Raw genomic sequence first — 18,381 nt, 5'->3', positions numbered from 1 at the left:
TTCATTCTTTTTCAGACTCAGCATCTGCAATCTACATCTTTGCTCTGGCAGCTGCAAAGTACAATCAGCATTCCTCCCATCCACAATCTTCCCGCTGCCCCACCCAGCTAGTTTTTTCATGTTTAACAGATCAGAGAATTAGCCTGAAATAAATACAGGTCAAGGTCTTGTAACAATGTTCTCTCTCAATCATTCAACCAATCTCTCAATCTCTCTCTCTCTCTCCCTCCTGATGCACTCTACACATATTTCAATATTAAGTCAAACAATATAGATATAGAGCTTCAGCTTCCTTACCATGGTGTGGCTGGCGTTTCCATCATGTCCAAAATGACGTTCCACATAATTTAAGGACAGCAGATGGCTGATGGGAGAAGAAAAATATTGAAAGATATATAAACACTTTCATCAATGTTTGAGATGAAATGTGCCTCATATTCTCCTGCTTTCCTAATCCATTCTTATAAAATTAACAGGATTGAGGACACTAAAACCTTTGCCATTTCTTTTGTGTCACTGATCCTATCCCTGTTTACTCACTCTCCTTTGCTTAGCATGACTGCTCTAAACTACCCTCTAGTTGAAAGTCATGCCAGTTGTATGGGTGCATGTGATGAGAAATTTCTTGAATGACTATTGTGATGGGGGCTTTATCATACAAAGCATGTGCTACATTGTGAGCTCTCTGGACATGCATGAATAAACTCTTGCTGTTGGTCTCAGTGATTCCCACATTGTGTTACTTCTAGGATCTCGTAGCTTAGATTCTGAAGACAGACTTTCTCTGCAAAGACTTGCCTCAGAAGATTCCTTGGGTGAAAAAGCAATGGATGCCAGCAACCAGAATTCATTCCTTGGCCAATCTAGATTGGGAAATAGTAACGCTTGCCTTTCCTCAATACAGATATGTGGATCTCATGATTGAAATCCACCCATCAGCAGCATTCTACAAACATTCTTCCCAGATGCACTATAATTATTGATCCTAGACTTGTTCAAGCTTTTTAACTATTTTATTTGGAAGAGCTATATACTCATAAAAAGGATCTTCAAACTCCCTAGAAAAGGGGGGGGGAGGCTCAATGTAACCCAGCAGCTGTTAGTCCCTGGCAAATACCTCTGCATACTACTCTTCAGTTCTATGGTCCCCAAGCAAATTCCAACACTGAAAATGAACACTGAGCTTTGCTAAGGTCATTTTTCAGGGCATCTGGACTCCTGGGTAAAAGCAGGCACAGTCTAAGGGTGAAACTCAGTTACCTAACCTGCTCATTTACCACACCATATCTAGTTACAGACTAAGACTCATCATCAGCAACCTCATCTTACAGTGATCTAGTGCCTAACCCTGAACTTAATTTATTTTCAAGATAGAGCAGGAAGAACAGAAATGTTTCCAGATGCCTTATTAAATATTCAAAGGCACTCACCTAATCATACCTTTCAGACATAGTGCTTCAAACTATATTCACCCCGGATATATATTTACACATAATTCAGGAGCTAGTATGAAAAAAGCCAAATATCTTTATAATATTTTCTGATTCATATAATAATAAAAAATTCACTGCATGAAAAAAAATCTCTGGTTTCTCACAGCCACACCCCTACTTATATCCTATTTAAACTTGCAATATGTACATAGAAGCTCATATATTGATATACATTATGCAAATAATCATACTTTCAGGAGCCCCCTGAAGTTAGTAAACTTAAACTAGTAATAATAAATGTAAAAACACTGGGATCTGAGTGGAATTAATTATGACTATAATCACAAGCACAAAATGAGCAAATTTATGCCAAATGTGGTGCCATAGTTAATCGTTTGTTTGCACTGTTTCACATGTGTGCACCTGCACCCACACATTAAAAAAAACCTCTTGTAGCTTAACTTATGTCTATACTTTTTCCAAACTCGCAACAGAGCACACCTTAAAATATGTGTCTTAAACACACTATCCACCTTCTTATCATACAATAAATATGCATGCCAACCAAATAACAAATCATGACCCTCAAGATTTAATAATCTCCCTTGTGTTGAATTAAACCAGTCACTTATCGCTGACAAAGCAGCAGCCTCATAATATAATTTAAAATTCGGCATTTTAAGACTACCTCTTTCACGCATATCTTGCATTATCTTAAATTTAACTCGTGGTTTTTTTCCTGCCCAAACAAATTTTGCCATTCCTCCAAATTTAAATCCTTTTTAAGTATAGGTATCATTTGAAATAAAAATAAAAATTTTGGCAAAACATTCATTTTCACTGCCGCTATTCTTCCCAATAAAGACAATTGTAGTTTTTTCCAACTATCTAATTCTTTTTGTATTTTTCCCCATAACATTTCATAATTATTTTTATATAACTTCACATTTGAGGCTGACAGATATATCCCCAAATATTTAATCCTTTTAACTATTTCAAATCCCGTTAATTCTTCTAAAACAGCCTTTTGTGATACTGTCATATTTTTAGACAATATTTTAGTTTTTTTGTATATTGATCTTAAATCCAGAAACTTTCCCATACTGCATTATTATCTCCATCAATTCTACAACCGAATAATCCGGCTGAGTTACTGTAACAACCAGATCATCTGCAAACGCCCTCAATCTATAGTCCTGATCTCTTATTTGAACTCCCCTAATTTTTTCCGAATCACGTATTTTAATCAGTAATATTTCCAATGTTAAAACAAATAATAGAGGTGACAACGGGCACCCCTGCCTTGTGCCCTTCTCAATATTACATGGTTCAGTCAAGTTATTGGGCAATACCTAAACACGCAATAGAAAATATAAATGTGGGATTTAAACATGATGAGACTACATATAAGGAAATTTTAAGTTTAGAAAGGAATGTATGGCAACTAAAGCCATATAATATTTTAAAAGAAGAAAAGATTGTACAAACTTGGTTCCAGTATGGGCAATTACAGGCTAGATGGAAAGAGGACCAGAAAACTGGTTTTTCGATGACTGATGAAAACTTGGTAAAGCAAATTAGAGATCAAGGACAAGCACATATAAAAAGGATATATAATGCATTGACAGAAATTGATTCAGAAACGGAATTCGTTAAAGACTGTATGATAAAGTGGGCTCAAAATTTTCAAGAAGTTATAACAATGGATACTTGGGAAAAGATCTGGGTTAGAAATGTAAAATTTACACAGGCCCAAAATTTAAGAGAGAATTTTTTAAAAATGTTTTATAGATGGCATTTAGATCCTAAAAAATTAGCAAGTATGTATCCGAATTGTCAGCCCAAATGTTGGAGGTGTGGTTGTGAGGACGCAACGTATTTTCATATATGGTGGACATGTAAAAAGGTTAAAGCTTTTTGGATTAAAATTTGGTGGAATATGCAAAAGATATTTAAGAAAAGGATAAAGTTCTGTCCGCAATTGTTTCTATTGGGTATTATTACAGATACTACTGTTATAGATATTAAGTTGATGTTGAATTTAATTACAGCAGCGAGACTTTTAGTAGCGCAATATTGGAAGAAGGAAGAACTGCCGACTATAGAAGAGTGGACTTTAAAAGTTTCTAATTTGGCGGAAATGGCGAAGATCTCAGCGTACTTGAAAGACCAATCGCAACAGAGATACATTGTGGAATGGAGGAGATGGATTGATTATATCCAGAACAAATATGGGACTAAAAAGTTTCATTTAGCATTTGAATGAGTAGTGGAGTTATATGATGTATAATTAGCTAGTAGTTATTTTGTTATTATTCTGACGATGGAGAGTTAAAGTGCGATAGACTTTAATGCTTTATTGTTGTTAGCATATTTTAGATTATGTTTGTTTGTATTTTTATACCCTGTATTCAGCTCTGGGAAGTCGGGGAAGGGGAGGGTAGGGTAGGGGGGTTGGGGAGAGGGGGGATTCCTTTTTTCTTTTTCTTTTTTTGTATTCTAAAATGTATTTTAAAACTTTTCAATAAAATAAAACCTCTGACAATTACTGATGGAATACTGTAAAATAGTTTCTGAGATAGAGGGAACTGAAATTTGACTACAGCATAAGCAATAAAACTGTTTTTCCGTTGACAAGACAGCTCGGAAGTTATAAATAACAAGTGTAGTGTCACTAAGCACGTCCAGGGTGACTTTCTCTTATTGTTATATAATTATAACATCTCTGAATTCATCAGAGATGCAGGAGATACATACAGTACTTCAGTACTGAAACTCCTTTTTATAAATTAAACACAGTGTTGCCCCTTCCATATCTCAATATTTTAATTAACACAATTATCAATACATATAAATTAAATCAAATCTTTATTACAGCCATAGACCAGCATAATCAATAAATATAGACAGGGCTTTTTTTCTCATAGAACACTCAGAACGGAGTTCCGGCACCTTTTTTGGATGGAACCTTGTAGGGTAGGCAAGGCAGGTTGTATGACATGTGTGAGTTCCGGCACCTTTTTCTTTTACAAAAAAGCACTGCATATAGAACATTCTCTGGAACTAGAATCTCCATTTTCACTTTTTTTTTTAGCTGTGTTCATAATTGTTTAATAAAAGCAGATGGTATGACTGCAGTGGCCCTTTCCACTCATAACAAGCATTTAGTCTTATCACACAAACATATGCATACCCACCTACACAAACAAATAGGAAGACAAGTACATCTTACACAGTTGCTGCACATATCTTGGCTTGCCATCAGAAATATAAAATCAGCACACTGTAACTCCTATCCTGTCACACTCTGTCATAACCATATGTTAAGAAAAAGTACACACCCACATACATGCCTGTGAATTTGCCTACTACTTCCTTAGCTTTTGCCAATAGAGTAGCTTTAAATTTCAGTTCTAATAACTCCCAGCCAATATGCCCACAATATATTTGAGAATTAAGAGTGTTGGAAATCTACACACTGGAAGACACCACATTGGGAGAGGTTGATATATATGAGGACTCCCAGGTTGAAAATTTCACATCTCCCATACTGCAACCCATTCATGAGATCTTGGTCTCTTCTTTTGGAGAGAAGAACATGGTGTATATAATCTAAGTTAAAACACTGCTTCTTCCATATGCAGTTTTTTAAAACAAATATCTGAACTGAGATAACAATGTTGTTCAATCTCATTATTAACAAATTAAAACTATAATAATTGTGTTATCATCCATTATTGCACTAAAATGGTCACTATGAGATAAAGTCTGTAATAATTTGACATATTTGTAGATAATTTCAGACTATCTCCTGCCTGAAAAGATTACATTTTTCTATTATTTTGTCTACTCTTATATACGTAAATCTGCTACTTGACATAAGTATCTCACAGCTGATGAAAGTTTATACCTTAATATATTAATTCCTCTTTAAGGTATCATGAGATTAAATATTCAGAAAGTTGCCCAAATGACTATTGTTCCATTATCTATATCTATCTATCTGTCTGTCTGTCCATTTATCTGTCTATCATGTATCATTAAAAGTTTTGCAAATAACTTAGAAGCTAGCACAAACTAATAAAAAGTAAAAGAAGCAAAAAGAAAAAGAAGAAAAAAGAGGAAAATATACATTAAGAGAAAACCAATAGAAATAGAAAGAAGCTTCCAATTGCCTTTGCAGCTAATATAAATACAGTAACAGTATTCTCTTACTCTATGATTCCAAAAATGCTACTGTTTTTCTATTTCTATTTCTTTCTAGTCATCAAAACCACAAATCATGAATGCATTTTTTCTGTTTCATGCAAAAAGTCTCTAAGGGGTTTCCAGACAGTCATTAATATAGGTATTTTTTGTGTAATCAAAGAAGTTAATTATTTCAATAAAAAAAGAAGTTAATTTATCCATTTCTGCTTATTTATATGCCTGAAGAATCATTTGAATGAAACATATTCTGTATGATTAGATCCAGCTAATTCAACTTACTGTTTATACATTTGGGGAAGGACAGGTTCACAAGAATCTCTTGCAATTTACCCCAGAATTTGCCCCAGCAGAGATATACTTCTCCTGAATATTTTGCTATTAGAATTAAGACTCATTGATTAACTAATCCATCATAAATTGGCTATCACTTTTTAACAGCCATTAGATAATAGTGAATCTCACGGGTGATTCTTCTTGGCTTACAGAATTTAAAAAAACATAGCAAAATAAACAAATAGATCAGATTAAACTATAAAAACATACATAATCTGCAGCTTTTACAATAATTGTTTACTATTTCAATTTGAGGAAAATTGCTGACAATATACCTTTTGTTATCTTACTTAGCTGGTTGTTACACTGCACATGTGGAATGGTAAATTACAGTTTGATAACAATTTACTAAACATGCCACAATAGTTTATGCTATAATCCATGGTTTATAAATCACAACAGCTGGGACCACCTATATTTGAAACCTAAACCTAACAAAATATTTAGGGTTTAGCATGGTGTATTAACCCAGTTACTCAGTTTTCCATAACAGAGTTCCTAAGAGTCTATTTTCTCTGTGATCAGAATCCATTTAAAAAAAATGTTTTTTTATTGAAAAGTTTTTCAATACATTTTATCTTTAACAATCCCTCCCCCCACCCCCCACCCAACCCTTCCTAGCCCTCCCTAACCCTCCCCCCTCCCCTTCCCCCCCTCCCCCCTCCCCGACTTCCCAGAGCTAAATACAAGGTATAAAAGTAAAATCAATCATAAACAACCATATGCTAACAACAATAAACCATTAAGTCTATCGCACTCTAGCTCATATGAAATGACTACAAGCAATACTAATATCACCTAAAGAAAAGAAAAAAGAAAAAACTTATTCAAATGCTAAATGAAACTTTTTAGTCCCATATTTGTTCTGGATATAATCAATCCACTTTTTCCATTATGGTAGTGAGCAGATGCACCTTACAGAATGACAAGATTTCCTGATGTGACTCTGAGCAATCTGGGGCTCTGTCCACTATAAGCCCTGCTATCACATATAAACATACAACACACATACACTGTCTAGCTAGCCTTATTTATTATATTCTGATAGAAAATCTCTAAGATTTCAGGTATTTTTACAATTCTGCTATTCAATATTCTTAATCCTTTCACACGAAAGTATTTTATGACATATGTTGAAAATATGTACTGAAATATTCTCTATTGTACCATAAGAAGCAGTTTATCACAAAGAAGAATCCTAGTTTAGTAGTGACACAACTTTCTATGGACAAGATTTATTTCTTTTTTAAATGTGGACATCTTTTACTACTTCCTTATTTATTCTTTGTAATTTTCTATTTTCTCAAGATTTGTTGTTGTTGTTGTTGTTAGCTGCGAAGTCGTGTCCGACCCATCGCGACCCTATGGACAACATTCCTCCAGGCCTTCCTGTCCTCTACCATCTTCTGGAGTCCATTTAAGCTCAACTCAAGATTTAGAGTTCTATATATAATTTTGCTGAATATATATTTTTTGTTACAATTATCAAAGAGGCTCCAACCAACCACTCTTTCCCCTTCCTTTATCATCCAATCAAAAATGGAATCTTACATTTGAATCACAAGAACAATCACTCTGGCAGTAAATACTCACTGGTTCAGTTCAAGATCCAAAGTGAAGTTTAAACCAAAGGCAGGGATGAGGAAACTCACTTGGGCCAGATGGATAACCTAAAAGAACAAAAACAAATTAAGGCAGAGCCTTCTTTGACTTTTGCCTTCATTTGCAGTGATATCAAATAAGCATGTTGCACACAAAATGTGTCAGTTGTTCTGCAACTGCTTATGCAACTGTGATCACACATATTCCCTCTTAAACTTAATTCTCCTCTCCTATCTCTTCATATGCATACTGTGAGAAATTAATTTATTGCAATCATCACATATATAGGACAAAAGAACACAAATGCCTTTATAAAAATGCAGAATACCTCATTTAATTTAAATTCACAACCATCATACCCAATACATCTGATGTTAAAGAGAATATCAAATTAATACTTATTAGGAACCACCTTACTTGCTCAAAATGATTCTGCCTGTCCTGTGAGGTCAACTGTTGTGAGATATGTGAGCAAGAAGCTGGTCTCTATAGCAGTGGCCTCCCTGATGTACAATATGTGGCCCACAGAGGTGACTGCTCCTGGCATTGAAAAGTCACTGAAGAAGGTCATTCTCAGCAGGATTTGATGGTTGAGGGTCATTGGGAACCATTTGTGGTTTTGTTCTGATGTTATTTGAATTGAAGGCTAAGATCTGTGGTTTGGAGTACATTTCATGCTCAATGTTTTTATTTTGTCAAGTGCCCAGAATCTATATGAGGGAATGGCATAAAAACTCTGAAGGGAGGGAGGGAGGGAAGGAGGAAGGACCCCATAGGACAGCTTTTCCTCAGATATGCCTTTCATTATGCTTTTTCAGTTGGGTCATGCTCTAGCCTGAGGATGAACTAGGAAAAAGGAACCACTTGCTCTGGGGTAGCTGCAGTCCCAAGGGTCGATGCTGTGTGCCTGTACAGTAGGAGAAAATGGATCATGATGGAACAAAGCAAAATGAATCTTGCCCTGGTTAAAATCACATCTCAGCCTATGGCAAAGATGGCATGAGGACAATCAGAAATTGCATGTTGCCCTGGTTAATTGTAGATTGCCCTGGTTTCGCAGGCTCAGGGAGTACAAGGGAGAGTCAGAAGAGCACACAGCTCAAAGCAATTCAAACTTCAGGAAAAAGGTCTCTCCACCTGTTTCACCCCTAGAGTGGGAAAAATCTGGAGACCTCAAAGCCCCAAAGATTAGCAAAATGCACAACTCTGGTTTCTCAGGTGCATCCCTCCTGCTTCTGGAATCCCAAACAAGCTTGGACAAAATAGTAATAGCAGAATAGTGAGAGAAAACATTCCCTTCTTACTAGTTAGGGTATAGCAGTCCACCCCACCCCCCCAAAAAACCCTGGTTTTTAGTTCTGATGGGCCTGAATTCTATGCTGCTAAATATGTTCCAGTTAATTCTGACTTATTATTTGCAGGATACTACACCCAATGCCAAACAGAACAAATTATTAATTTGTTGCTTGCTTGTTTGTTAAGCTATCCCCCTTCTCTTGATAGGAATAGTTGGCTTAAAATAAACATTAAATTCAAATTTTAAAACAGCATAATGAAATCAATTATAGTGTTTTAATTGCCCTGTACACCACCCCGAGTCCCTTCGGAGAGGGGCGGTATATAAATCCAAATAAATAAATCCACCATTAAAAACTTGGTAAGACCAGCTCTCCTCCCTGAGGGAAGCCTTCAACAACTGAGAGACCAACAGGAGAAGACTTTCTCTTGAGTCTCAGGTATCTAACCATCTTGCAGTGGGATCAGCTTCAAAAAGCCTCTTATTGATGTAAGTAATAAGACAAGTTCTATTCATAATGCAGAAAGAAATAGCCAAACCCTGCATTTGGATTAGAGCTCAACTCAATATTTTAGTGGAGCCAAGCATAGCTTCTTCAACTAGTTTTGATTGCACGTGACTCTGATCTTTGCACAGTACACATCTTTTTACATGAAAGTTTCATTCAACCATCTTGGTTAACCAATGAGTTCACTACTCCTCAACTTTCAAATCCTGCTTTTACAATCAGCTTGGATAAGAGTTAACTCACATCTGCTTATGATATATTAAAAGATGAGAATAGGACTTCACCTCCCCATCATCACCTGGTAACTACTTTGCCGCCCTTATCGCGTCCGCAGATAATCGCCCGGCCGCCCTGTTTAGGGTGACTCGCTCCCTCCTTAATCAGGAGGTGAGAGAGGATCCCTTGCAGGGACGAGCCGAGGAGTTTAGTCATCATCTGGCGGACAAAATCGCTCGGATCCGGACCGGCCTGGACTCTGACTGGGCAGAGTCTGATGTGGAGGAATCAGGCGGTCTTGAGCACGTTATCTGGACTGAGTTCGACCCTGTTTCCCCTGATGATGTGGACAGGATCATGGGGAGACTGAGCACCACCACCTGTTTGTTGGATCCGTGCCCCTCCTGGCTAGCTTATGCAGCTCGGGAGGGAACACGAGGCTGGTTCCATGCAGTAATAATTGCTTCTTTGAAGGAGGGTGTCTTCCCTGCCGCCTTGAAGGAGGCGGTGGTGAGACCCCTTCTCAAGAAGCCTGCTTTGGACCCGGCTGCTTTAAACAACTATCGTCCAGTCTCCAACCTTCGCTTTCTGGCGAAGGTTGTTGAGAGTGTGGTGGCGCATCAGCTCCCTCTGTTCCTGGAGGAAACTGATTATCTGGACCCGTACCAATCGGGCTTCAGGCCCGGACACAGCACGGAGACGGCATTGGTCGCGCTGGTGAATGATCTCTGGAGGGTAAGGGACAGGGGTTGCTCCTCTGTCCTGGTCCTATTAGATCTCTCAGCGGCTTTCGATACCATCGACCATGGTATCCTGCTGTGGCGTCTCAGGGGTTTGGGAGTGGGAGGCACCGTTCTACGGTGGTTCTCCTCCTACCTTCAGGGCCGCTCACAGTCGGTGTTGACAGGAGGGCAGAGATCCGCCCCGAGGCCTCTCATTTGTGGAGTTCCTCAGGGGTCGGTTCTCTCGCCTCTCCTGTTCAACATCTATATGAAGCCGCTGGGCGAGATCATTCGTGGTTTCGGGGTGGGGTATCACCAGTACGCTGATGATACCCAACTTTTTCTTTCCACCCCGAACCAACCCAGTGATGCCCTCTCCGTGATGTCCCGGTGCCTGGAGGCGGTTCAGGTCTGGATGGGGAGAAACAGGCTTCGTCTCAATCCCGCCAAGACTGAGTGGCTGTGCATATCGGCATCTCGGGTTAACCAAGTTATTCCACCTCTAACGATGGGGGGTGAGGTGTTACCCCCCGTTGATAGGGCTCGCAACTTGGGCGTCCTCCTGGATTCACGGCTCAATTTTGAAGATCACATAGGAGCCGTGACCAGGGGGGCTTTTGCACAGGTTCGCCTGGTGCGCCAATTGCGTCCCTATCTGGACCGAGACGCCCTACGCACAGTTACTCATGCGTTTGTGACCTCCCGTTTGGACTACTGTAACGCTCTCTACATGGGGCTGCCCTTGAAGACCACTCGGAGGCTTCAACTGGTGCAGAATGCGGCCGCGCGAGTTGTAATGGGGGTTTCCCTATACTCCCATGTAACACCTCTACTCCACGAGCTGCATTGGCTTCCGGTTGCCCTCCGGGTGAAATTCAAGGTGCTGGTTATTACCTATAAAGCCCTACATGGCCTGGGTCCGGGGTACTTGAGGGAACACCTGCTGCCGGCTTCAAACGCCCTTCGCCCAGTGCGCTCCCACAGGGAGGGTCTGCTCAGGGTCCCGCCGGTAAGAGATTGCCGGTGGGTGACACCCAGGGATAGGGCCTTCTCAGTGGGAGCGCCTGCCCTCTGGCACCAGCTGCCGGTGGAGCTGAGGACTGCCCCCGACCTCCGATCATTCCGCCGGGGCCTGAAGACCTGGCTCTTTGAGCTCTCGGGCCCAGGCTGAGGAGAAAATTATTTTAATTGGGGTTTTTAATAGCACAGGGTTGATTTAATATTTTTTAACTTGGCTTTTAACTTTTGTATGTTTGATTTTTAACTCCCTGTAAACCGCCCTGAGTCCTCAGGGAAAGGGCGGTATATAAATGCAATAAAATAAAATAAAATAAAATAAAATAAAATAAAATAAATAAATAAATCTCATGGGTTTTTTCCCCCTTGAATCTTATAAGAATTCAAATGAACATAGTATACAGGTAGTTTCTGTTTAACAAATGTCCTATGAAGCACTTATTTGAAGTCCTGAAAAATAACTTTACAACTGGTCCTTGCATCATCCATTGCACCATTCGTGCATCTGAGATTTGGGCAGCTCACAACTAATGGTGCTTACAACCACTGCAGTGTGCCAAAGTCACATGATTATTATTTGCACACTTCACAGATGGCTTCCAACAAGTAGACTCAATGGAGAAGCCAGCTGTAAAATTGCAAGTTGCGGTCATGTGATTTCTTGCTTAATGACTGCAGTGATTTAACTTAATAACCTAACAACCACAGCAAAAATGAGATCATAAGGCATTGAAGTTGCATGGTGTCCCATTTAATAATGATAGATTTGCTGATCCCAAATTTAGTCGTTCAGGAGGACTAACTGTATTGGGTAAAATTGGGAGAAAAAACAGAATGATGTGAGATTCTGGGAATAAGAATGTGAATATTTGGCAATTTCTGACTGGAGAAAGAGATACAGATAGTTTTTGAATTACTACAGGAAATGGGACCAGGATTTCCACTGCTAAATAACAGGGGCATAAATCACAATGTCCTCGACTGCATTGCGTAGCAACAACAATCCCTGCATTTCTGTTGCTGTGGTTAAATGAGTACTGTATGTCATCAGGTAAGCACTTCCTTGCTACTTCCTGACAGCTTCTAACAACCAAACTCAAAGTCCCAGGGAACTTGCAAGCAGGCCAGTAAGTGACTGCAGCTGTGTGGGAGAGCATGCACAAGTCACCAGGTTGGCATGATACAAGCAAGAGACTCAAAGAGGGTGCCAGGTGGGGGAGACTTACCAGATCAACTTATGATCTCTGTTGGCTTCCCTACCAGGTTTGTGAGAAGCTGGCAAGGAAGGTCACAAATTGCAATCCACATGACTGCATCATGCTGCAACTATCATAAATGTCATCTGCACAACTCTTGAATTTCATTAACTTTTACAAATTAAAGGATGATAGACACAGAAGGTGATTTCTGGATACCACAACCAATTTATATAAAGGCCCAGTGTAGTTCATTCCTTCCCTGGAACTGCAGGAAACTACAGATCATTTGTCAGACACCCCAAGATGTGGATCTTTAGGAAACAGAAAGCCCAATGAATGAAGTTGAACTGAGCTGCTGCAGCTGACCACCTGCAAGGGCTAATTAAAGCAGGCTCAGACTAATGTTGACACAGAGTCAATATTATGACTATTTTTTTTCCAAAAGATTTTTGCAGTATGGGTTCTGGTGTCAGATCAGAGGATGAATACAGTATTTATTGTATTCTATGCAGTAGTGCAGCTGAAACACTAGATTATAGGGACAGCTACTTAGCATCTGGATCTTTCCACCATTTTGCACTCTAGCACTCTGATTTCACTTTTGCTTGAACATTAATAAGACAAAATATCAATATCTTATGTGCTTATTGGAATGTACTAGAACTGCAAGATCTGCAATGTAATGGCTTAGGGAACTGCACTTTGCAAATATATACAGTATTTAGAACAGCAGTGTCTAGCCAAAGGAGATGTTTGCTTCCCTTCCAGCTTTTATTAGTTTTTTTTTCCTTAAGCTTCTTCCACAGTCTGTATATATCCCAAACTTTTGTGTATATATTTCCCACCCAGTTCCCTGAGGATGTTCATGTTCATAATCATTGTTTCACAGCAGCCTGATCAGGAAAAGAAAACTGACAGGAATTCGGGCAGAAACAAACAAGTGGTACTTTTAGTCAACAACACACATATGTTCCTACTGCACTAGTTCAGCAATCTGTTCTCACAGCTGCCAACCAGTGGCTAACCAGTAGGCAACCAACTATATAAGGAAGCCAACTAGTCTCCCAGATGGATGGTTATTAATGATAATGGCCATTGAGCCTCATGATTTCTGTGAATCAGTTTCAATCTTGTTTTGAACCCATTCAAGATGATAGCCAATAGTAGATGTGGGAGTAAATTCCAAAGTTCCAATTATATGTGGTATAAAGGTTGAAGGTTGAGGGCAAGAGAAGAAGGGGATGACAGAGAATGAGGTGGCTGGATGGAGTCACTGAAGCAGTAGGCATGAGCCTAAATGGACTCCAGAAGATGTAGAGGACAGGAAGGCCTGGAGGAACGTTGTCCATGGGGTCGCGATGGGTCGGACATGACTCCGCAACTAACAACAACAAAGGTTTTCACTGTGCTAAAGCTGTCAACGCTGCTAACATTGGATGTTTTTGCTTTGACAACATATGGAGTTGCAACCATTTTCCTTCTTGTGTTTTACTCTTAGAATTAGAGTTCGAATTAGATGTACTAGCGGTGGGGAGGAGGAATGTGCATGGGAGTTTAATTAGACATAACAAAACTGTAACTAGAGTGTGAACCAAGATTATTGCAATAAGAGATGATAAGAATTGGCGGGCTGGAGAACTGGAGGAAGAGTCTGCATTTCAAACTAATTGGAGAATGTGATTTATGACTGTGATTTAAAGGAGGGAATTGTGCTTTGATACTATGTGCTCAGGGAAGGGGAATTCAGAATTTGGCTTTGACTATGTAAATGCTGAAGTTATGCTTCTCGAATAAAGATTCTTTAAGGTAAACAATGCCTCAAAGTTCTTTGAAGAGTTTCATCTGTTGGAACCATGACAAAAGCTCAATATAAAATGTATGAAATCATAAATTGGAATACCACTTTAAGCTTTTAATGTTCTGTTGCATTTCTCACAGAGTATAGCCTTCCACGTCAGAAGGCAGTTTCATCTCCTCTTTCTCTCTCCTCACCTTTTTAAATTAGCATTCATCTTAAAATGACATAAAATTAAAAGTTCCTTTGATGACATAAAGCTAAAAGTTCCTTTATAAAAACCTGCAAATATGGCTGGAAGCTGGTTGCTGATAGAGTGTTCTCAATAAATGAGTCCACTCCCTTTTAAAGCATTCTGTCAGCAGTTATCAATACGGCTTGTGACAAAGAGTTCCATAAGCAAACAATGTATTTTTTTCCTTCAGTCCAGAATATAATAGCAATCACTGCATGCGTTCTGAGGACAAGTTCTTTAATATTGGGATATGAAATGATATCAGAGAATGCCAATAAACAAGCAGAGCAGCAGCATGCTAAGGGCAGGGAGGTTTGGTAATGGAATGTGGAATCAAATGGTTCATCAGAGTGATTGGAATAATGGGAGAAATGTAGACAACAGACTAAAAGCTTCTGGGACTGAATCCTGGCTCAAATTTAATCCTGCTAAAATGCTGCAGCAGCATATTGAACTAATGCAATCTTTGGCTTTATAATAGAGGAGGAGGGAAGGGCTAAGGCTAAAAATAAGGACTAAAAAAAAGAACATTACTCAAATATGAGGATTAGTTCTGGCTTGTGGTTTGCTCATTCCTTTTCCTGCAGAAGACAGGACAATTCCAACGTAAAGTGGTGAGAATATTTCAAGGGCTGAAAACGTGATTTCCAAGAAAACGCTACAGAAGCTTCAACACAAAAGAAGGATAAGACAAGTTCAGAATATATGGCAATGAGAGAGAACATATTTAACAGTTCCTTTTGATTGGTATTTACAACATATTTAGACAGAGGAAAAAGGTCATTCCAACTTTCAGTTTACAGAGTGACTCTTTTTGCTATTGAGTCATGGTAAGGAGTTGATTTAAAGGCTACAGTAGAAGGAACTTGAAACAGTCTCCTTTTCTTTTTCCCCAAAGGATATACAATCATATAAACATATAAACAATCATATAAATGGTTAAAATATATTCAATATTTTAAAAAAAATATTTGGAGAAAGTCTCTCATGCAAAGCTCATGAAAAGCCTCATGGGATGACAGCATAGATTACCAACTGATAGGGCTTCCATGGGAGGGGTGTTGAAAATGTTAATATTGTGGTTGCAGGATGTAATCAAAGCCCTATTCCCCCCCCCCACTTTTTATGTTTACTGCATATCCCACAGACATGAGACAAAAATAATGAAATAAAATAGCCCAGGATTTTACTGCTCAGAAAAAAAAATAAAGGTAAGTTGGGATCATAAAAGAATTTCAAGGATTGGTATTAACAGTTCTCTTGCTAATGAATTATTTGTCATTTGATTTCACAAACTGATATGTCACGAACTTTTGGATTATTCTGGGAAGCTTAAAAAAATTAAATGTTAAAATAGCATTTGAGTTCAGGAGTTTAATACTGGGGTTATATATAGTCCAGCAGGAATATTAGAAATAAATTTATCATGCATGTTTTAACCAACATTTTTGAATATAAATTATAAACAATGATATCTCTCAACCCTTGGGGAAGAAATGGTGAAGAAATGAACAACCAAGGCAGGTTGAAGAGCTGGCAAGTACTGGATCTCTGGACAAAAACTGCCCCAAAGTGCTCCAGACAGTTGCTTCTCATGAAAAGACTGCAAGACAGCAGATAATAATAATAATAATAATAATAATAATAATAATAATAATAATAATAATAATAACAACAACAACAACAACAACAACAACAACAACAACAACAACAGCAGCAGCAGCAGCAGCAGCAACAACAACAACAACAACAACAACAATAATAATAATGTTGGAAGGGACTTTGGAGTCCAACCCCTGCTCAAGCAGGAAACCTTATACCATTTCAGACAAATGGCTGTCCAGTCTCTTCTTAAAAACCTCCAGTGTTGGAGCATTCACAGCTTCTGGAGGCAGGTTGTTCCACTGGTTAATTGTTCTAACTGTCAGGAAGTTTCTCCTTAGTTCTAGATTGCTTCTCCCCTTGATTAGTTTCCATCCATTGCTTCTGGTCCTGCCTTTGGGCGCTTTAGAATAGCTTGACTCCCTCTTCTTTGTGACATCCCCTGAGATATTGGAACTATAATGGGTTTAGGGCTCTGAAAGGGTATAGCTATCTTGCTCAAAATATGTTTGGTATCTTTAATAGAAGATCAATTTTGCATACTTCTTTTTTAAAGCACTTTCAAGAATTGCTTAATAACCTCTTTTCAGTGATTAGGAATCTTTGGCTCAATACGTCTGAAAACATCAGGTGAGTTTCCTTCAATTCTTAGAGAAAAAAGTTTTCATGTACAACTTTAAGGACTTAAAAATGTGTGTTTGGGGTGGGAAAGAAATAAACAGCAAAATGGTAATTAGAACTTTGATTTTGAAAACTTAAAAATGGACTAAGAGTCCAGCTAAATTTGAAATATGATTTTGGAATTAATTATAATAATCCTTCCCCTTCATGGATTACTGCCTTGTCATGGCGAAGGGGCTTGCGTAATTCAATGAAGCTATGAGCTATGCCGTGCAGGGCCACCCAAGACGGAAAGGTCATAGCAGAGAGTTCTGACAAAACGTGATCCACTGGAGAAGGAAATGGCAAACCACTCCAGTATCTTTGCCATGAAAACCCTATGGACAGTACCAAAAGGCAAAACGATATGACGCTGGAAGATGAGCCCCTCAGGTCGGAAGGCGTCCAATATGCTACTGGGGAAGAGCAGAGGGCTAGTACTAGTAGCGCCAGAAAGAATGAAGCGACTGGGCCAAAGCCGAAAGGACGCTCAGCTGTGGATGTGTCTGGTGGTGAAAGGAAAGTCCGATGCTGTAAAGATTTTTTCTCAATAGGAACCTGGAATGTAAGATCCATGAATCAAGGAAAGCTGGACGTGGTCAAACAAGAGATGACAAGACTAAACATCGACATCTTAGGTATCAGCGAACTAAAATGGACAGGAATGGGTGAATTTAATTCAGATGACCATCAGGTATACTACTGCGGGCAAGAATCCCTCAGAAGAAATGGAGTAGCCTTCATAGTCAATAAAAAAGTAGGAAAAGCAATACTGGGATACAATCCCCAAAATGACAGAATGATCTCAGTTCAAATCCAAGGCAAACCATTCAATATCACAGTAGTCCAAGTCTATGCCCCAACCACCGGTGCTGAAGAAGATGAAATTGACCGGTTCTATGAAGCCCTACAGCACCTTATAGAACTAACACCCAAAAATGATGTCCTTATCATCATGGGGGATTGGAATGCTAAAGTAGGAAGCCAAAAGATAACTGGAATAACAGGCAAGTTTGGCCTTGGAGTACAAAATGAAGCAGGGCACAGGCTGATAGAATTTTGTCAAGAGAATACGATGGTCATAGCAAACACTCTTTTCCAACAACCCAAGAGACGGCTTTACACATGGACATCACCAGACGGTCAACACAGAAATCAGATTGACTATATGCTCTGCAGCCAAAGATGGAGAAGCTCTATACAGTCAGTAAAAACAAGACCAGGAGCTGACTGTGGCTCAGACCATGAGCTTCTTGTTGCAAAGTTTAGGCTTAAATTAAAGAAAGTAGGGAAAAGTGCTAGGCCAGTCAGGTATGAGTTAAATCATATCCCTGTTCAATATACAGTAGAGGTGACAAATAGATTTAAGGAATTAGATCTGATAGACAGAGTGCCTGAAGAACTATGGACAGAGGTTCGCAACATTGTGCAACAGGTAGCAACCAAAACCATCCCAAAGAAAAAGAAATGCAAGAAAGCAAAATGGCTGTCTGAGGAAGCTTTGCAAATAGCTGAGGAAAGGAGGGAAGTGAAAGGCAAGGGAGAAAAAGAAA

The 18,381-nt window shown here is 38.9% G+C and overlaps 1 protein-coding gene across 1 annotated transcript in view; it reads right to left on the bottom strand.

Moving 5' to 3' along the window:
* Window positions 1-18,381, bottom strand: part of ADAM11 (ADAM metallopeptidase domain 11) — a gene marked incomplete at its 3' end in the record, with an annotated part of 96,815 nt that overhangs the window by 64,930 nt on the left and 13,504 nt on the right. Inside the window, exons 3-4 of the mRNA XM_081344316.1 lie at window positions 7,569-7,645; window positions 298-364 (exon numbers count right to left, since the gene is read on the bottom strand). Of these exons, the coding sequence (XP_081200442.1) occupies window positions 298-364; window positions 7,569-7,645 (144 nt within the window). The remainder of the gene's footprint in view (window positions 1-297; window positions 365-7,568; window positions 7,646-18,381) is intronic.

Source organism: Vipera berus (genome assembly GCF_964194415.1).
Source record: "Vipera berus genome assembly, chromosome: Z".
Classification (NCBI taxonomy): Eukaryota; Metazoa; Chordata; class Lepidosauria; order Squamata; family Viperidae; genus Vipera; species Vipera berus.
This window is presented reverse-complemented; position numbering and strand designations above follow the sequence as displayed.